This window comes from Aquarana catesbeiana, linkage group LG10 (genome assembly GCF_042186555.1).
Source record: "Aquarana catesbeiana isolate 2022-GZ linkage group LG10, ASM4218655v1, whole genome shotgun sequence".
Taxonomy (NCBI): Eukaryota; Metazoa; Chordata; class Amphibia; order Anura; family Ranidae; genus Aquarana; species Aquarana catesbeiana.
The window spans coordinates 113,346,796-113,368,732 of NC_133333.1; the positions used below are offsets into that span (position 1 = coordinate 113,346,796).

Here is a 21,937-nt window from a genome sequence, read left to right on the forward strand (position 1 = left end):
TGGTTAAAAGAATAAGTTCAAATTTGAGAACATGTTGCATATTCTCAATTCTGCAGCTGCTATTCGATTTCTGCTGTGGAGCCCCATGGTAGTTCATTGATTCTTCCTGTCAGATTGTCTGCTTGCTCTTTTGGGATGTACGGGCACACAGACACTCTGATCTGGAGGAGACCTGCTGATCTCTGGTGCAATGCTTTACAGGCTCAAAAAAAATTGCACTTTTTTTAGTTTACCTGCTGGACAAAACCCAGGCGCCAGGTCACCATGCAGAGAGCACAGGTGGGCCTAGCTGCATATATCCTGGAGGGGGTGAGAGTAAGATACTGATCCTCACAATCTGTCAATCTGTGTCTCCTCAGGCTGCTTATCTGTGCTACAGCTTTTTCTGACTTTGTTTCTCCTATCCTGGACTCTCTGGCAATTAACCCTCTGTGCCCTTGGATGCTAGGGGAGGACAGTTCTTATCTACTCTGATTCATTTAGGGGTGATTACCTAAATAGTTAACTCTTTACAGCTTAAAGGGGTTGTAAAGGTAAAATTTTTTTCACCTTAATGCATTCTATGCATTAAGGTGAAAAAACTTTTGACAGTACCGCCGCCCCCAGGCCCCCCGTTTTACTTACCTGACGCCTCGAATCTTCGCTCCTCGTCCTCGTCAGCTTCATTGCAGCTCAGCCTGGTCGCTGATTGGCTGCAGTGGATGGATTGAAAGCAGCGCAGCCATTGGCTCGCGCTGCTGTCAATCACATCCAATGACGCGGCGCGCCGGGGGGCGGGGCCGAGTGATACAGCGAGCGGCTATAGCCGCCGGCTGTATCACGGGAGCGCGCCCGCAAGCACTCACCACCGTGCGAGGGAGCTCGCATGAAGGTGGTAAATGCTTGCGGGGAGGAGCTGAAACAGCCGCCGAGGGACCCCAGAAGACCAGGTTCGGGGCCACTCTGTGCAGAACGAGCTGCACAGTGAAGGTAAGTATAACATGTTTGTTATTTAAAAAAAAAAAAAAAAAATAACTTTACAACCCCTTTAACATCTGCAGACTGTTGCTTCTGGTATGAATGGCATCTAAACACCTTTTGTACCTGCTTGTATATGTTGTTAACCCTTCATAGCTACCTGGGACTATATGGCTAATGCTGCCTTCTGACATATGGATTTTGTTGTCCATCCTGCTGACTACTGATAATTCTCCCCCCCCCCCCACCCCCCATTTTATTTTTTATTTTTTTATTTTTTTGTGTCCATTTAACTACAAATGTTTCTATTTGGGAAGAACAGTGCAGGTTTCTGAAGAGGCCAATGATTTTGCCCCGCCTCCTTGATCTATCCAATCCCTGCTGTGCCTGCCCCATCCATACTCCACCCCCTGATGTGCACACGCTTTCTGTGTGTATGTTAAGGTGTGCAGGACAGTTAGCAAATTGGAGTACTTGCACACTAGAGGCTGGAAAATTGGTGAGTGAGATTAAACACTACCCCCCCTTGACATTTGCACTAATGCACCCCTCTGCTGCTCTGAGTCTCTGATTTGAAAGAGACTGCTGCTACTCTGAAAAGAAATCCACACACAGATTTCTTTTCAGAGGCAATTGAAAGGAAGTGAGGAGGCAATATATTGCTTCCTCACCACCTGTTTTAACCCCCTAGATGCTGCAGCAAAATAACTCAACACACAGCCATTAATGTCTAAACCGCTGGCAACAAAAGTGAGTACACCCCTAAGTTAAAATGTCCAAATTGGGCCAAAGTGTCAATATATTGTGTGGCCACCATTATTTTCCAGCACCACCTTAACCCTCTTGGGCATGGAGTTCACCAGAGCTTCACAGGTTGCCACTTGAGTCCTCTTACACTCCTCCATGACGACATCACGGAGTTGGTGGATGTTAGAGACCTTGCGTTCCTCCACCTTCCATTTGAGGATGCCCCACAGATGCTCAATGGGGTTTAGGTCTGGAGACATGCTTGGCCAGTCCATTACCTTTTACATTCAGCTTCTTTAGCTAGGCAGTAGTCGTCTTGGAGGTGTGTTTGGGGTCCTTTATCATGTTGGAATACTGCCCTGCGGCCCAGTCTCCAAAGGGAGGGGATCATGCTCTACTTCAGTATGTCACAGTACATGTTGGCATTCATGGTTCCCTCAATGAACTGTAGCTCCCCAGTGCCAGTCGCACTCATGCAGCCCCAGACCATGACACTCCCACCACCATGCTTGACTGTAGGCAAGACACACTTGTCTTTGTACTCCTCACCTGGTTGCCACCACACACGCTTGCAACCGTCTGAACCAAATAAGTTTATCTTGGTCTCATCAGACCACAGGACATGTTTCCAGTAATCCATGTCCTTTAGTCTGCTTGTCTTCAGCAAACTGTTTGCAGACTTTCTTGAGCATCATCTATAGAAGAGGCTTCCTTTTGGGATGACAGTCATGCAGACCAATTTGAGGCAGTGTGCGGCGTATGGTCTGAGCACTGACAGGCTGACCCCCACCCCCCCCCCCCCACCCCTTCATCCTCTGCAGCAATGCCAGCAGCACTCATATGTCTATTTCCCAAAGACAACCTCTGGATATGACGCTGAGCACGTGCACTCAACTTCTTTGGTCGACCATGGCGGGGCCTGTTCTGAGTGGAACCTGTCTTGTTAAACCGCTGTATGGTCTTGGGCCCCATGCCGCAGCTCAGTTTCTTATATCCTAGGCCATCTTTATGTAGAGCAACAATTTCTTTTTTTTAGCGATCCTCAGAGTTCTTTGCCATGAGGTGCCATGTTGAACTTCCAGTGACCAGTATGTGAGAGCAATAACACCAAATTTAACACACCTGCTCACACCTGGGACCTTATAACACTAACCAGTCCCATGACACCGGGGAGGGAAAATTGCTAATTAGGCCCAATTTGGACATTTTCACTTAGGAGTGTACTCACTTGTCAGCGATTTAGACATTAACCACTTCAGCCCTGGAAGAATTTACCTCCTTCCTGACCAGGCCATTTTTTTGCGATACGGCACTGCGTCGCTTTAACTGATAATTGCGTGGTCATGCGACTCTGTACCCCAACAAAATTTATGTCTTTTTTTTTATCCCCCACAAATAGAGCTTTCTTATGGTGGTATTTGATAACTTCTGCGTTTTTTTTGTTTTTGTTTTTTTTGCACTATAAACAAAAGAAGAGCAACAATTTTGAAAAAAAAAAAAAAAAACACAATATTTTTTTTACTTTTTGCTATAATAAATATCCCAATTAAAAAAAAAAAAAAACCCACATTTTTTCCTCAGTTTTGTCCGATATGTGTTCTACATATTTTTGGTAAAAACAATTGCAATAAGCGTATATTGAATGGTTTGCACAAAAGTTTTATAGCGTCTACAAAATACGGGATAGATTTTAGGCATTTTTCTTATTTTTTTCTTTTTTTATTAGTAATGGCGGCTATCAGCCATTTTTTTTATTGTGCCTGCAATACTGTGGCGTACAAATCAGACACTTTTGACACTATTTTGGGACCATTGACATTTATACAGCCGATCAGAGCTAAAAATAGCCACTGATCACTGTATAAATGTCACTGACAGGGAAAGGGCTAACACTAGGGGACGATCAAGGGGTTAAGTGTGTGTTCCCTGGGAGTGTTCTGAGGAGATTGGACTGACTGGGAGAGAAGACAGATCGTTGTTCCTACTTGGTATGAACAAACAATCTATTTTCCCTCCCCTGACAGGACACGGATTTGTGTGTTTACATACACAAATCCCCATTCCTTCTCCTGTGCCCGCAATTGCGGGTGGCCGTGCAGCGTGCGTGCGCGCATTTGCTATGGCTCTTAAAGCGGCCATAGTGTATATATACGGCGATTCGCGGGAAGCAGTTAATCGCTGTGTGTACCCTACATTGTAAGTGTCATTTCTTCAGTGTTCTCATGAAAAGATATAATAAAATATTTACAAAAATGTGAGGGGTGTACTCACTTTTGTGAGATACAGTATGTGTGTGTATATAATATATTCACATTCTTGTTAATATTTTATATCTTTTCATGTGGCAACTTTGAAGAAATGACACTTTGCTATAATGTAAAGTAGTGAGTGTACAGCTGGTATAAGAGTGTAAATTTGCTGTCCCCTCAAAATAACTCAAAACACGGTCATTTAATGTCCAAACCGCTGGCAACAAAAGTTAGTATACCCCTAAGTGAAAATGTCCAAATTGGGCCCAAAGTGTCAATATTTTGTGTGGCCACCATTATTTTCCAACATTACCTTAACCCTCTTGGGCATGGAGTTCACAGGTTGCCACTGGAGTCCTCTTTCACTTCTCCATGACGACATCACGGAGCTGGTGGATGTTGGGGACCTTGCGCGCCTCCATCTTCCGTTTGAGGATGCCCCACAGATGCTCAATAGAGTTTAGATCTAGAGACATGCTTTGCCAGTCCATCACCTTCACCCTCAGCTTCCTTAGCAGGGCAGTGGTCATCTTGGAGGTGTGTTTGGAGTCGTTCTGTTGGAATACTGCCCTGCGGCCCAGTCTCCAGGGAGGAGATCATGCTCTGCTTCAGTATGTCATAGTACATGTTGGCATTCATGATCCCTCAATGAACTGTAGCTCCCCAGTGTCGGCAGCACTCATACGGCCCCAGACCATGACACTCCCACCACCATGCTTGACTGTAGGCAAGACACACTTGTCTTTGTACTCCTCACCTGGTTGCCACCACACACCCTTGACACCATCTGAACCAAATACGTTTCTCTTGGTCTCATCAGACCACGGGACATGGTTCCAGTAAACTGTGTCCTTCGTCTGCTTGTCTATAGCAAACTGTTTGCGGGCTTTCTTGTGCATCATCTTTAGAAGAGGCTACGTTCTGGGACGACAGCCATGCAGACCAATTTGATGCAGTGTGTGGCGTATGGTCACAGAGCTGGTGGATGTTAGAGACCTGGCGTTCCTCCACCTTCCATTTGAGGATGCCACACAGATGTTCAATGGGGTTTAGGTCTGGAGACATGCTTGGCCTGTCCATTACCTTTTACATTCAGCTTCTTTAGCTAGGCAGTGGTCGTCTTGGAGGTGTGTTTGGGGTCCTTTATCATGTTGGAATACTGCCCTGCGGCCCAGTCTCCAAAGGGAGGGGGATCATGCTCTACTTCAGTATGTCACATGTTGTCATTCATGGTTCCCCTTAATGAACTGTAGCTCCCCAGTGCCGGCCGCACTCATGCAGCCCCAGACCATGACACTCCCACCACCATGCTTGACTGTAGGCAAGACACACTTGTCTTTGTACTCCTCACCCCACCACACCGTCTGAACCAAATAAGTTTATCTTGGTCCCATCAGACCAGAGGACATGTTTCCAGTAATCCATGTCCTTTTAGTCTGCTTGTCTTCAGAAAACTGTTTGCAGACTTTCTTGAGCATCATCTATAGAAGAGGCTTCCTTTTGGGAAGACAGTCATGCAGACCAATTTGATGCAGTGTGCGGCGTATGGTCTGAGCACTGACAGGCTGACCCCCCCCCCCCCCACCCCTTCATCCTCTGCAGCAATGCCGGCAGCACTCATACATCTATTTCCCTCTGGCTTTGATGCTGAGCACGTGCACTCAACTTCTTTGGTCAACCATGGTGGGGCCTGTTCTGAGTTGAACCTGTCCTTTTAAACCGCTGTATGGTCTTTGCCATCGTGCTTCAGCTCAGTTTCAGTGTCTTGGCAATCTTCTTATAGCCTAGGCCATCTTTATGTAGAACCACAGTTCTTTTTTTCAGATCCTCAGAGAGTTCTTTGCCATGAGTTGCAATGTTGAACTTCCAGTGACCAGTATGTGAGAGTGAGAGCGATAACACCAAATTTAACACATCTGCTCCCCATTCAAACCTGAGACTTTGTAACACTAACGAGTCACATGACACTGGAGAGGGAAAATGGCTAATTGGGCCCAATTTGGACATTTTTACTTAGGGGTGTACTCACGTTTGTCGCCAGCGATTTAGATAAATAATGGTTGTGTGTTGAGTTATTTTGAGGGGACAGCAAATTTACACTGTTATACAAGCTGTACATTCACTACTTTACATTGTAGCAAATTGTCATTTCTTCAGTGTTGTCACATGAAAAAGATATGAATGTACAATATATGTAAAGCGCTGCGTAAATTGATGGCGCTATATAAGTACCTGAAATAAATAAATAAATAATAAAATATTTACAAAAACGTGAGGGGTGTACTCACTTTTGTGAGATGCTGTATATGGTATAAAAAGTCTACATACCCCTGTTAAAATGTCAGGTATATGTGATGTAAAAGAGACAAAGCTAAATCATTTCAGAGCTTTTTCCACCTTTTAGGGCTCATTTACACTTGCTTCGACAAGGCTTCGGACAGGCTTTGTTAAAGCTCTCTAAACGCTAGTCAAAGCTCCTGTCACTTAATAAAATGGTTAGCTTACAGTCCTGTTTACACCTGCTTTTGCTTTGCTTCAAAAATTATACCCCATGTAGTTTTAGTGGTGCTTCAAAGTGTCTTCAGAGGCTCCAAAGAAGTCTGTGGCAAAGCTCGCTTGAAGCCCCACTGAAGCCCCCATTGAAGCCTCATCGAAGCACCACGCAAAAGCCGGTATACACAGGACTGTAAGCTAACCATTTTATTTAGTGACAGGAGCTTTGACTGGCATTCAGAGAGCTTTAACAAAGCCTGTCTGAAGTCATGTTTTGAAGCAAGTGTAAACTAACCCTTAATGTCACCTATAAACTGTACAATTCAGTCGAAAAACAAACTGAAATCTTTTAGGTGGAGTGAAGTAAAAATTAAAAACCTAAAATAACATGGTTGCATAAGTGTGCACACCCTAATACTTTGTTGAAGCACCTTTTGATTTTATTACGGCACTAAGTCTTTTTGGGTATGAGTATCAGCATGGCACATCTTGACACAAAAACACTCCAAATCTGTCCGATTGCAAGGGCATCCCCTGTGCACAGCCCTCTTCAGACCACCCCACAGGTTTTCAATTTGGATTCAGGTCTCGGCGCTGGCTGGGCCATTCCAAAACTTTAATCTTCTAGTGAAGCCATTCCTTGATTTGGATGTATGCTTTGGGTTGTTGTCATGCTGAAAGATGAAGTTCCTCTTCGTGTTCAGCTTACTAGCAGAAGCCTGAAGGTTGTGCCAATATTGACTGGTATTTGGAACTGTTCATAATTCCCTCTACCTTGGCTAAGGCCCCTGTTCCAGCTGAAGAAAAACGGCCCCAAAGCATATCTTTTTGAATTATGTCCAAAAAGTTCAACCTTGGTTTCATCAGACTATAACACATTTTCCCACATGCTTTTGGGAGCCTTCAGATGGGCTTTTGCAAAATTTAGCCAGGCTTGGATGTTTTTCTTAAGAAAAGGCTTCCATCTTACCACTGTACTCCATAGCCCCAGACATATGAAGAATACGGGAGATTGTTGTCACATGTACCACACAGCCAGTACTTGCCAAATATTCCTGCAGCTCCTTTAATGTTGCTGTAGGCCTCTTGGTAGCCTCCCTGACCAGTTTTCTTCTCCTCTTTTCATCAAGTTTGGAGAGACGTCCAGTTCTTGGTAATGTCACTGTTCTGCCATATTTTCTCCACTTGATGATTGTCTTCACTATGTTCCATGGTATATCTAATGCCTTGGAAATTCTTTTGTACCTTTCTCCTGACTGATACCTTTTTAACAGTGAGACCCCTCTGATGCTTTGGAAGCTCTCTGCAGACCATGGGTTTTGCTGTAGGATGCAACAAAGAAAATGTCAGGAAAGTCCTACTAGAACAGCTGAACTTTTATTTGGGGTTAATCAGAGGCACTTTAAATGATGGCAGATGTGTACGGACTCCTATTTAACATGAGTTTGAATGTGACTGCTTAATTCTGAACACAGCTACATCCCCAGTTATAAGAAGGCGTGCACACTTATGCAGGCACATTATTTATTTATTTATTTTTACTCCCCCCAGTTTTGTTTTTCAACTGAGTTTTACAGTTTATAGATCACATTAAAGGTGGAAAAAAATTGAAATTATTTTTATATATATATATATATATATATATATATATATATATATATATATATATATAATATATATATATCAATTTCAATTATATATTTTTGCATCACTATTTAAGGTTTGGTAGTTTCCTGTAATGACTATTATTATTTATTTATTTTTTTTAACAGAAGATAATCGGTGTATTCAAGCCAAAATCAGAAGAGCCTTATGGTCACCTTAACCCGAAATGGACCAAATATTTTCACAAAGTCTGCTGTCCTTGCTGCTTTGGGCGTGGCTGCCTTGTTCCAAATCAGGGATATCTGTCTGAAGCTGGAGCATATTTAGTGGATGAAAGACTTGGATTAGGTGTTGTGCCTAAAACAAAGGTAACAAACAAAGCAACAAACTTTAAGTAGCATCCAAAATGTTTTACATGACTAAACAAAAAATTGCAATATCAACTCTAGGTTGCAATTGACGGCAAACCATGCATTTTGAAAAACTATCCAGAAAATACAGCACTAGGCTTGGGGCCCATTCACACCAGAAATGGCGTGTTTTTGCATGCGCCATGATGTGCATCCCACTGCATCTGGTGTGAATGGGCCCGTATAGACAAAATAGCGTATGAACCAGGTAAACCCATACTGGCCTGTATTTGTGCAAGAGTAAAGTCTGTGCTATTCAGATGATTACTATCTTTATTAGGGCCGAAACAACTAATCAATAAATTGACAACTAATCGAGTATGAAAATAGTTGTCAGCTATTGGGTGGGTTTATATGTAGGGCAACACGTGTAGTTGAAAAAAGGGAGAAATGGCGCAAGATCTCAACCAAACATAAAGAAGAATTAAGGATATTAACAATGATGTCCCAAATGTTCAAAAAGACAATGTATGGCTACGATAAGGCGTATAAGTATTGGCAATACAGGGCACATATACGCTATACCTAGGAAGTCCCAAAAATAGCAATGAAATAGGATAAAGTTCAAATAAGAATGATACTATGCACCAGTGGCTGCTTTCTTGAGAGTAGAAGCAGAACTCTAAAAGGAAATGTGGAGATAAAGAACAAGATGCGCCAATCTAAGTGCAGTATCAAAACGTAACTTTAATATAAATAAAAAAAACGAACGGCCAAATGGCTACTCACAAGGACAAGGTAAAAGTAAGGCACATAAAACCATGTAGCTAGCTCAGGGATGCCATCTCAGCTGTTCACGGTGCAGGCCCCCAGCGCTTTGATCACATCGTTTGGAGCCTGCACCGTGAACAGCTGAGATGACGTCCCTGGGCTAGCTACATGGTTTTATGTGCCTTACTGTTGCCTTGTCCTTGTGAGTAGCCATTTGGCCGTTCATTTTTTTTATTTATATAAAAGTTACGTTTTGATACTGCACCTAGATTGGCGCATCTTGTTCTTTATCTCAACATGTGTAGTTAGCCATAGGGTGCTATAAAGGTCCCAGGGCTGCTGCGTATTTATATGGTTCCCAGTCCCTGAAGACCAGTTCAGGGATATACACACTGTGACAGATGAAGCTGGGACCTCTAGTCTCTGCATCGTGACAAAGGTAAGACACAATTTCTCTGTATTTTAAAACTATTTCCTGGCCTTTAACATCACGATCCGCAGTGCATAGCACATTATGCAGTTTTATAGGCAGAGTATTTGGGAGTTACTTTATTGTGGTGCACCCTGCCATTTTTTTCCTGACGATTCTTGTGCAAGCAGTGTTAAATCTGGTGTGTGTTGTGTTTTTTTTTTTTTTTTTGCCTCCTATCTAGACTTAATCTCAGGAGGATGTGATAACTGAATCAGACCTTTCAGATGACTCATTCTTGCCTGATTGTACCAGCAGAAATGCACACAGCGCATTGCTACATTCTTTCTGCCATCTTTTACAGAGACATAGCCACAGTCATGGGATATAGCGACACCTTTATGCACACAGCGCATTGCTACATTCTTTCTGCCATCTTCTGCAGAGACATAGCCACAGCCATGAGATATAGCGGCATCCTATCTCCAGGCACGCAAAACCCTATCCATTTAGCACTCTAAGCATGAGTACCCCATTTGGCAATGGCAGATCACAGGTGCAGAGAGGCTGAGACAAGAGACCAGAGGGCATGCATTTGGCTGATGATCTACAGGAGAGTCTGAACACAGCTGATAGCTGTTCTATTGTTCTGGAGCTGCACCCCTTCTTTGACTCCAGCTGCCTTTCAGGCATGCACCATGCGGCCTGTCTAACAAACGCAGGTTTCAACATATCTAAAACCTTCGGTTTCTAGAGGCCAGAAACCCTACAGTCCTTTATTACCTGTTAGGCGCCTGCAGAGATGATTTTGCAATCCGGGATTGGGTATTATTCCAAAGGAAAGAGGAAAGAGTAGATTCAATGGTCAAGAAAATATTTTTTTGGGAGACAAACGGGCTGTTCTAAAGCAATATAAAAATTTTGATAAGAAAATCATTTTAAAAATATTGATCCAGCCTATGCGGTTCAGGGGCAGTGATGACCATATACAAGCTTTAACGATTGGAGTGATATTAAGATCTTCATAGTTTGAGATCTCATTGTGGTTATGAATACCCACGTATTTGAAGGAGTGGGCTATTTGCAAACCAGAGCCCCGTAAATAATCAGTAGAGAAGGAAGAGCCAATAGGGAAAGCTGTAGATTTTTCCCAGCCGACCCTTAGACCAGACACCTTGCCAAATTCCCCCACCACCTGCATCAGTTTTGTTAAATGAAGACTCTCTGCCATCAAGGTATACAAGGGCATCGTCCGCATACGGAGAAATCTTCTCTACCAGTGGACCATAGCAAATACCCCCAATCTCAGACGTCTGACGCACCACCAGAGCAAGGGGCTCAATGGCGAGAGCAAACAGAAGTGGACAGAGGGGGCATCCCTGCCTAGTACCTCTTTTCAGCGAAAATGGCAAGACGACATCTTTATTGGTACGGACTCTAGCCTTTGGATCCTCATATAGTAGACTGGCCCATTTCACATATTGTGGACCAAAGCCCATCTGACACAGTTTCACATAAAAATTACCACCTAACGGTGTCAAAGGCTTTCAAGACATCCAGAGAAAGCACCAGACCACTGTGTTTATCTATCGTTGCCTTATGGATATGTAGGTATAGTCTCTGGATATCACCAAAGGTGTTTCGGCCAGGCATAAACCCTGATTGATCGGGAGATATGAGTGATAATATAACTTTCTGTAGGCGGAGGGCTAATATTTTTGCCAGTATATTTGCATCCGTATTTAAGAGGGAGATGGGACGGTAACCCCCCCCCCCCCCCCCCCATGCTCACATATGCGAGCAGAAAGATGCAGTTGTTGCTGCTTTGTTAGGTCAACCATGCGTAGTTGCAGTGCATTGTAGGCTTCAGCCAGGTTTGGGTGATGGATTTGCCACCTGTTGGTATCTAGCAGTCTCTAGGGATTGTTCAAGTGTTGCTTGTATAGTGCTGCGGTAAATCCCCTCGGCTCTGTCAGGTGGCTGCATATGATGGGCACAGGTGGCTGCGTTTGATGGGTACAAGTGACTGCGTTTGGGCACAATGGCTGCATTTGATGCGCACAGTGAGGCTGCAATTGATGGGGGGGGGGGGGGTTCAGTATTTTTCAGTTTGTTTGCGCCCACCAAAAAATTTTGAGCACCACCTTCCACTGGTTGTAACAATACATAGAGTAAGTATAAACGTATCTTTCTCTTCCCATATCTCAGAAGGCATCGGGGAGAATTAACTAAAACTGGAACAGGTGTTCAAAGTAACCAATCCACTTCTAACTTCAGCTTGTTCAGTTAAACCTTGAAAATGTAAACTAGAAGCTGATTGGTTGTCATCCACAGCTGTTGCAGATTCTGTCTGCTCCAGTCTCCAGCAAATTCCCCTCATAGTGTTTTTAGGATCTATGTACAACAAAAAACAAACCACAATAAGCTACCTGCAATCAAATATTAAAGTATGTCTAAATAGATGTACATTTTAAAAGCAAAATAATATAAGAATCTAAGGGGTTAAACAGCAAAGTCCCAAAAGAGCCTGAATAGTCCATGCAAGGATCGCAGGAATGTAGTTCAGAGTAGCAGCTTCAATATCTGTGTAGCTGGTAGGAAGTAAATACAGGCTTCATCAATGATAAATTAAGATACCCTGAATGAAAACAATATCTGCTCATAAAAAGCTGTAACTGTGCGCATCTGGGGCATCTCTGAAAAATCATGGATTGCCTTCCTATCCCTCTCCTGTGGCCAGCAGTAGAGATGTGAAATGGGCCGATCTTGGTAGATTGCTAATAGGATCCTCTCACTTCACATATTGCTGGCTGTAGGAAAGGGAGTCGCTAAATGATCTTTCAGAGATGTCCTGGATGCGCACAGTTAGATTTTCACATGAGCGGATATTCTTGAGCCTTTAGAACTGCTTTATATAATGTTAATTTATCTTGTGTATGGAGTTTCTTAATACATTTTAATACTGCAAATTTAGCTACTAGCATTATAGCCATGTAAAGTATTCTTTTCATAATGCTATTTTTTTTCCTCTAAAGGTAGTGTGGCTTGTCAGTGAAACTTTTAATTACAGTGCAATAGACCGTGCAAAGTCAAGAGGCAAGAAATATGCCTTAGAGAAAGTACCAACAGTAGGTCGAAAATTTCACCGCGTAGGTTTACCTCCAAAGGTAATCCATTTATTTATTTTTCCTTTTGCTTTAACTTTTCAAATGTGGTTACAGTTTGGAAATTTTGCAGACTCTGTTGTAATGGCACCTACATTATTATTTCACCAAGGAGACAAGTGCTTGCATACCGGTTAATCAAGAACACCACTCAGCATCTTTGCATTTACTGACTACGTAACAGCAGAATCGTTTTAGGAAAATCACTGCCTTTTCTTCTGTCATAATACTGTTTGCATCTCACATTCCCCTGACAGGCATAACAAAAGCAAAAAAAAAATGCTTTGTGTGGTCACTTCTCAGTGTGCAAGGTTTTTAATTGAATCAAGGATGCAAATTCAGAATTTATTCTGGATATTCCTGTCAGACTCACCAGTTTGCAAGGTTTAAGCTATCAGCAATCAGGGTTCAGAATCTTCATTCATATGTTCTAGAGAATCTATACAAGAATTTTTCATTGATTTGCATTCTTAAACAGTAACTCCACTTTTGTTGAGGAAAAAAAAACATCCCCCTCTGGGTGATCTATATACATTGCAAGGAGTTTAACTTTTTTTTGTTGTTGTTGCAGATTCCTACCTTTTTGTTATTCAGAGGCAATCCCTGTGTGTTTGTGCCCATGTGGAAAGTAGATCTAATGGGAGTGGTTTCATAATTCTCAATCAGCTGCTGCACTTGCAGGGCTCTGAGGAAATCTGCATGGCCTGCATCCCTTTAGACGTGATTTCCTATTGGGAGTATCTCACCAAAAATGCCATTTTTTTTTTTTTTTGCAGGGGATGTCTGAAATTGATTGTATCTTGGTGCAGACTTCTGGGAAAATCAATGGGCTAATCACACAATCGGCAAGTTATACTTCTGGGGGGCGTTCTGTAAACATTCTGTGTACATAACACCTCCAGGTAGCCATATTGCATTGCATTTTACAGAAAATTGCAGTGCTGCAGATTGAAAAGGAAAGGTAATTTTTAATAACGTTCAATCTCATTATGACTTGTCGCAATTGTATACACTATATTATTATTTTTTTTATTTGCTATTTTTTTCCCCATGAAAGTGGAGTTACCCTTAAAAACGGGTTCAGAATAGACAAACCATTTTCTTTATCTTCCACTGAGGAACAGAGTAATATTAGGAGTTCTAAAACAGTTGGCCTTTACAGTGCCTAGAGGAGGTTGGGACATTGGGAGACAAAATATTAAGCCAGCCCCCATATAACCTGCCTCCCAACCATCGGGCTACAGTTTACTAGTGTCCAAGGAGGTTGAAAGCCTTTTGTGCAGCACCCCTGAGAAGAATTCAAACTATATTTCTGCTACCCTTTTAATTCATTTTTTTTTTCCCATTTTATTTTTTTTCTGCAAGCAGGACACTGTAAAATGTTTTTTATTTTTTTTTAAATTTTTTTTTCTTCGGTATCTTTAGTCAGTTTAAAAAATGCTGCTAGAGCTAGTCTCTAAATAGCAGCTACCCAGATTGATATATCCTCAGCAACAGCTTTTGAAGTATTCATGCTGGTCTGACAGATTATGCGACTAGCCTGGAATCTAGGGGTGTTTACCTGGTGTCCTTGGTAGCGACTGGCATCTGTATTTTTGAACCTGGGACCCCTATTGTTATGAGGTCCCCATTAGAGGCTTTGTCAGTTTGATCAGCTGAGTCCAAGGCCTCTGCCATGTTCACAAGAACTGATATGACCATTTGGGACTTCTTGTCAGTGCCCAGTTACTGGAGCAATCTGTCTGTACTTCGGCACCATCCTCAGCGGAGTCTAGCGCTGACTTTAAAGGATCTCCATTTTTCACCTGAAATCTATATTGCCTTCTCTGTTTCTTATTCAGAATTCTCAGTCTTCTACTAGAGAGGCTGTTTTACAGCAAGTGACATATTAGTCAAATTTGTAAGGGGTTGTTTCTAACCTCATTGATGCAGTATGTACTGCCCTGCATTTAGAGGATCAGTCTGCTGTTCTAGGCCTTTTAGAGCTCCTGCAGCTGAAAAGACAGTCTCACTACACCCAGAATTTAAGCCATTCCTCTGCAAAGACTGGAAAGAACCTGTGGAATCCTGGACCCCAGACCCCTCCTGTGATCTTAATAGAGCTTTCCCCCATTTGAAAGGAAATATATTAAGTGGTTTCTGCCCACTGGAAATGCTCCAATAATCCACTTTGACATACAGTGCTCAGCATAAATGAGCACACTCTTTTGAAAAGTAAGATTTTAATCAATATCTCAATGAACACGAGAACAATTTCCAAATTTTTGACAACCTTGTTTTTATAGAACATTTGTTTTAGCTCATTACATGAACGTAAGGTTAATTACATAGGTTGAAAAAGGACACCAGTCCATCCAGTTCAACCAATAAGAGAGAAAAAAAAAAATCATATAATCCCCATATACACAATCCTATACCCTCGGTTGATCCAGAGGAAGGCGAAAAACCCCAGCAAAGCATGATCCAGTTTGCTACTGCAGTGGAAAAAAATCCTTCCTGATCCCCTGAGAGGCAATCGGATTTTCCCTGATCAACTTTACCTATAAATGTTAGTACTCAGTTATATTATGTACATTTTAGGAAAGAATCCAGGCCTTTTATAAAGCAATAGACCGAGATTGTCAGAACCGCCTCTGGTGGGAGTCCCCCCCCCCCCCCACATATTCTCAATTCTCACTGTGAAAGAAACCTTTCCATATTTGGAGATTTAATCTTTTTTCCTCTAATACAAAAATAGTGCCCCCTTGTCTTCTGTGATGACCTTAAAGTGAATAACTCAACACCAAGTTCACTATATGGACTCCTTATGTATTTGTACATGTTGATCATATCCCCCCTTAATCTCCTTCTCAAGAGAATAAATTCAGTTCCTCTAATCTTTCCTCATAGCAGAGCCCCTCCATGCCTCTTATCAATTTGGTTGCCCTTCTCTGCACTTTCTCCAGTTACCCGATATCCTTTTTGAGATCTGCTGCCCAAAACTGAACTGCATATTCCAGATGAGGTCTTACTAATGATTTGAACAGGGGCAAAATGATATCTCTCTCTGCAGTCCATACCTCTCTTAATAAAAGAAAGGACTTTGCTCGCTTTGGAAACTGTAGCTTAGCGTTGCATGCTAATATTAAGCTTATGATCTACCAAAACCCCCAGATACTTCTTCCCCATTGATTCCCCCAGTTGTACTCACCCTAGTATGTATGATACATGTATAACTTTACATTTATCAACATTAAAACTAATTTGCCACCTAGTTGCCCAATTAAACAGTGTATTGTGGTTGGCTTGTAAATTGGAGACATCCTGTAAGTACGTTATTCCACTGCATAGCTTAGTGTCCTCTGCAAAGACTGAAATGGAACTTTTTAATCCCAGACTCTATATAATTTTATAAAGATATTTAAAAGTAAAGGTCCCAACACTGAACCTCGGGGTACGCCACTGATAACCTTAGACCATTCAGAGTAAGAATCATTAACCATTACTCCCTGAATTCTGACTTTTAGCCAGTTTTCTATCCATTCACAAACTGATCTTTCCAAGCCTGTAGACTTTACCTTACACATTAGCCATGTGTGGAGAACTGTGTCAAACACTTTTGCAAAATCCAAGTATACTACGTCCACAGCCATCCCTCTGTCCAAGGTTTTAATAATGTAACTTAGATTACAACATCTCATATTAGTTAATGCAAAAATGAATACACCCCACAACAAAAACTACTACATCTAGTATTTTGTATGACCTCAATGATTTGTAAGGACAGCACCAAGTCTTCTAGGCATGGAATGAACAAGTTGGCGACATATTGCAACATCTATCTTTTTTCCATTCTTCAAGAACGACCTCTCCATTTTTAAAGAACAACATTTTGGAGCCTGGGTGCTGGATGGAGAGTGATGCTCAACTTGTCTCTTCAGAATTCCCCATAGGTGTTCGATTGGGTTCAGATCAGGAGACGTGCTTGGCCACTGAATCACTTTCACCCTGTTCTTCTTCATAAATGCAACCGTAGCCTTAGATGTGTGTTTTGGATCATTGTCATATTGAAAACGTGCACGATGACCAAGGGCACTGAATGATGGTAGCATCTTCTCTTTCAATATAGAGCAGTACATCTGTGAATTCATGATACCAGCAATGAAATGCAGCTCCCGGACACCAGCAGCACTCATGCAGCCCCACAGAGGGACACTGCCAGCACCATGTTTCACTGTAGACACCATGCATTTTTCTTTGTATTCCTCACCTTTGCGACGCCATACAGTTTTGAAGCCATCAATTCGAAAAACATTTATCTTGGTCTCATTAAGTACAGAGTCCCAGTAGTTTTCTTTTTTTTTTCAGCATGTGTCCTGGCAAATTCTAGGCAGGCTTTTTTGTATTAAAGTAAAGTGTGTCACCGGCGCAAAAAGTAGTGCTTAATCTTAATAATAATTTAAAATAAAAATTAGATCTGCTGCAGTTAAGAGTCCCCTACCACTATTTAGGGGGGAAAATAGTATTGCATAAATTGTAACTGTGCTGATCCTAAAGTGTTTATACAATTTTTACCACTAAAACAGTGTCTACAAAATGTGCATAAATAAATGCAATCATCAAAACTATATAGCTATATAGTGCAAAGTATCAATATCGTGCAAAATTCTCAAACACCAGGACATAGGTTTTTGACAATAATCCCCAAAGTCCTCTTCACAATTTTATCATTTAAATCCCATGTGCATAATGTGTGCAAGTTCACATCCGTGCTTTAGGAACCTTTTCACCACTTCGTGAGTCACCACCACCTTCTGAAATGGGCAATCACCAGAACCTTTGGTTTATATTGGGATAACCACTCCACTTTCCTGGGTTTATCTGGCATTTCTCCAACTAGGTTGTCACTAGTTACTCCTCATATCTCCATATTAGTCTTGATATCTCATAAGAAGTAAACATCCATCATTGCGCAACATGCTTTTGTTTTAAACCAATAAGGTAAACGTAAAAAATGTATAAAATGTGCACTCACAATTCAGGTGCCTTTTTAGACCGGCACTGAGTCTTTCCAGCAGTATGTTTTTTGAATTGGCTCCGCTGCTTCGTCTCCCAGGATTGGTGTGCATTCCAAGCCTCAATCTGGTGCGGGTTAGGACAGGAAGTGACGTTGGCGATTTATTCAGAAGCCTCTACGCTTTTTGCATACATACATGCATCATCCGGATGCTTAGGATGCTGATGATGCCTGAATAGAACATCCAGTTTGGTTGTCTTTCAAGGAAATTGTCTCCTTGGACCTGCTCTTTACACTAGCATTAGCAATACCTCTGGTGGTTGAAGTGTGCTTTTGCCTTAGTGTTTGTAGATGGGGCAGGGGAACCACACTCTTCTCCTTCATCTACTATTGCAGTAGTCTAAAACTATATAAATAAAAAATGAGGGCGCCAACCCCAACTGCAGCAGCCCCCCTTTAAGTGCAAAAATAACACTTATTTATTTTTTAAATGTATATCTAAATAAAAATAGACGCTAGCTTTTGTGCAAGTAACAAACAACAAATAAAAAAAAATATATAATGATATTCCGTGCACATAAACATTAAATATGCATATATGTAATCATGAAGTCCACAGATCAATGTGTATTGCCAATCACTGTGTCCATAGCAAAACAAATAGTGACCATTTCTTCTTCAGAACTCAAAAGTGCTCCACCATGTGCCAATAAATTCTGCACTCGCCAGATCAATAAGGCCATCAAGCGGCCTACAAACAGTTTAATTTAGATCCAGACTCCCAAAAACCTTAAGCAAATCTTCTCTTGGAAATACCTGGCAGTGCTCATTTATCGGGTATAGGGAAAAAAAAAAAACCTCAAAAGATGGTAGGTATATAGTGTAGTATGTTTATTAGACTAAAAAGGTAAAACAAACGTGTCTGCACTCACATAAAAAGTGCCTTGGAAAGGTACCAACACAAACGATTCACATATCCAAGAGATCCCACGCCACCGCTGGTGTGCAGTCCATGGATCCAGAAGTGACATCGACCGCTCAACCTCTATGCATTTTGCGTATCCGTGCATCCTCAGGAAGCCTCATTATACAGTATATTGTTTATTTGTTAAAAATAGGCGCTAGCCTTGTGAAAGTATATTTTTAAAATGATTACAGTAGTACTTTGTGAGCTTTGACAGCTTCCCACTCACTGCAGATCTCAAAGCCAGAGGTCCTATTTTCCCTCTGTTCAGCCTTTTGTGTGAAGGAGGTATTTGCTGTTTTTCTTGGTAGCTTACCTCCTCAGTATTTGGATGCTCAGGTTTCCCCTCCTGTAGCCTGCTTTCTGGGCCCTTGAGTCAGGCACTGCCTTCTTCCTTACTACTTCCACCTATTATTGCACCCCATTGTGCATCTTATTGGGACTCTCTTTACTCTGGGTCCCCTGATTCCTATTCTGCTAGGAGCCTATCCTTGGGAATGGTATTCAATTCAAACTTGCACTCCCTTCAATGCTTTGCTCTTCTCAGCTCTATCCATCCCGTTTCCCGTTTGACCCCCTATAAATTTCGATTTTATGCTATGAGGGTTCCCACAGCCATGGCTCTGAGGGCGATCACTCCATGGCAGTCCTCCTCACAAGAGTAGTAGTAGGATAGTTCCCTGAAGTCAGGGCTTAGAAGTGTTCATAAACAAGAGAAGAATAACTGGTCCTATAAAAGCATATACACAAGAAAGTATTAATTTAACTATATCCTTATACCACTCACCAATATGTGGTGCGGTTACCATAGCCAAACCAAGCAGAGCATACAGAGTGAGACCCAGGTAAGGCTACCCAGGTCAAAAAGCGGCTACTTAGGCAACAGAGGGTCTTAACCAGGGTTAATTCTAAAAATACAAAATGTATTGATTTCATAGATTGCACAGAATAACATAATTCATAGTGCGACTATAGATATCTTGGCAACTTCACACACAATACTCCAATGGTTAAACACCAGAGAGTAGTGTAATGTAAACAGACAAGAAGCAGGAAAAACACATAACAATACAAACACAAATTCGTGAAACAAAAGTCCAGGCGCCAGCTACCATTCACAAAAGAGCTGTTGCAATAATTAGAAATGAGGAAACCATTTTCTTCCTGTTTGATCACTTTTATTTGTTAGTCTGCGTTTTTTCCTGTTTGGGTCGTATGTTTTGTGTTGCCTGTTTTTTGGTGGATGGTGACTTGGTCCATCACTTCACTGGTTGACTCCCATCATTTCTTCAGGTAGCAGTTCCTTTTAGCAGTGATTATCTATCTGTCCTGGTCTAGAGCACCAGGTTGATCTTTAATGCCCTCCCCTTGGTCATGGCAATTTCAAGATCTGGTTTCGGTCCTTTCTTTATCTAGCCTTGATTCGCATGTTTTTTTCATTGGTTATTTCCCACCCCCAGTTGGACTGATTTTGGATATCCCAACTATTTCAGAATTGCCTGAATTCCTGTATCCCTTAATGGACGATAAAGAAAACTTAAAGTTTTTGTAATTTATTGTAAATTCTTTTTCTAGAAAGTCCATTGAGGGAGATGGGTCATGCCCCTCTGTTATTGGTTCTTTGTACCGCTTGCTCACAAAAGGCATGACGGTTAAGATTGGGGTTATACTGGGTCTGGCTTCAGTGGTTTTGATGTGTCCGAAAAGATTTGAAAATTATAGTCTCCCAACCTCCTGTAGGTGCCAGGCATCCCAACTGTAAAATTTTTCTGAATTCCTATATTTCTCAATGAACTTCAAGGAAACGGTTTTACAGTAAGTACAATAATCCTATTATTCCATTTGGCTGCTTTAAAAGGTGAACTAGCTTTTTATATTTGGTATTTCTCCAAACTATACAAAGTAAAACAAAACGGCTATGTCATCAGAATCTATAAAAATACTGAGTGTAGTAGTATGATGGTTGATTCTTCAGTAGAGTAAGGCTTCATGTGCACGTGACATTTTTACAAAATCTCTCCTGATCGATTTAACTTGATAGATAGTAACTGACGTTGTCTGTGCCGCGTTTGCGTTTAGAAGCGTAAAATATATATATATATATATATATATATATATATATATATATATATATATATATATATATATATACACATACATACATACATACATACATACATACATACATTTTTTTTATTTTTTTCAAATGGCCAAAAATTAAAAACTCCTGTAAACGAAACATGGCTAAACCACATTTTACAAGCTGTTACAGGCATTTGGCATTTCAAATGCCTCTGAACATCCGTTATGAACGCATTTTTTTGTGTTCCAAAAAATGCTTCTAAACTCAACTGCCTAGAAACTACTATAAATGACCCTTTGTAATGTACTGATAAGATAACATAGAGGAGAGTTCAGTGGCAGCTGAAAAAAAAAGCCCAACTACTCCTTAACATCCATTTACTAGCAGCAGTGTACATTAGGTCTTAAAGACTAAATGGTTACTGGGGAAAGTTTTCAGTGTTGTGGTGTTTTTTCAGGTGGGTTCTTTCCAGCTTTTCGTTGACGGATATAAGGAAGCAGATTACTGGCTTAGGAGATTTGAAACTGAACCTCTGCCTGAGAATATTAGAAAGCAGCTCCAGTCTCAGTTTGAAAGACTAGTCATTTTGGACTATGTCATTAGGAATACTGGTGAGTACTTTTCACTGCCCATAGTCTTACTTATGTGGTTTACAGGAATCAATACTTGAAATGAATGAATGGTGGCATTGATTATAATCATATTAAAATCATATTGGCCTAAAAAGTTAAAGTAATATAAAAAATCTTGCACAATCACGATATGTTATACGAATATTACACATGTTAATGTTGTGTCCTGATTCTGCTGCTAACAGCAACCAGTGGTTTCACACACTCCCAATCCAATATATCTACTATTTAGTTGCAGCGCATTTTTTGAAGGCGATCTGACCCGATCTCCAGCAGTGGAAGCTCTGCAGAGGACATGGCCGACAACAGCTGTGAAATGAATGGGAAATGATGTCACCCATAGAGTTACTACGGGGCTTCCGTTGTGGATCATGTCCTCAGCACCCGCCTCCACATCGAAGCCGTGGATGACGGCTCAGCATGGAATCGAGTTGGATCGGCTTCATAAAAGGTATGTATAAGGATTTCTTCTTTACAGGGTTAGATAGGGTAGTGTTAGATCATGGTTGTCTATTGA

At 41.4% G+C, this 21,937-nt stretch overlaps 1 protein-coding gene across 1 annotated transcript in view; it reads left to right on the top strand.

Annotated features, from left to right (window-relative positions):
- Nucleotides 1–21,937, top strand: part of PI4K2B (phosphatidylinositol 4-kinase type 2 beta) — a 99,454-nt gene that overhangs the window by 45,347 nt on the left and 32,170 nt on the right. Inside the window, exons 3-5 of the mRNA XM_073602473.1 lie at nt 8,219–8,419; nt 12,617–12,748; nt 21,246–21,399. Coding sequence (XP_073458574.1) covers nt 8,219–8,419; nt 12,617–12,748; nt 21,246–21,399 — 487 coding nt within the window. The remainder of the gene's footprint in view (nt 1–8,218; nt 8,420–12,616; nt 12,749–21,245; nt 21,400–21,937) is intronic.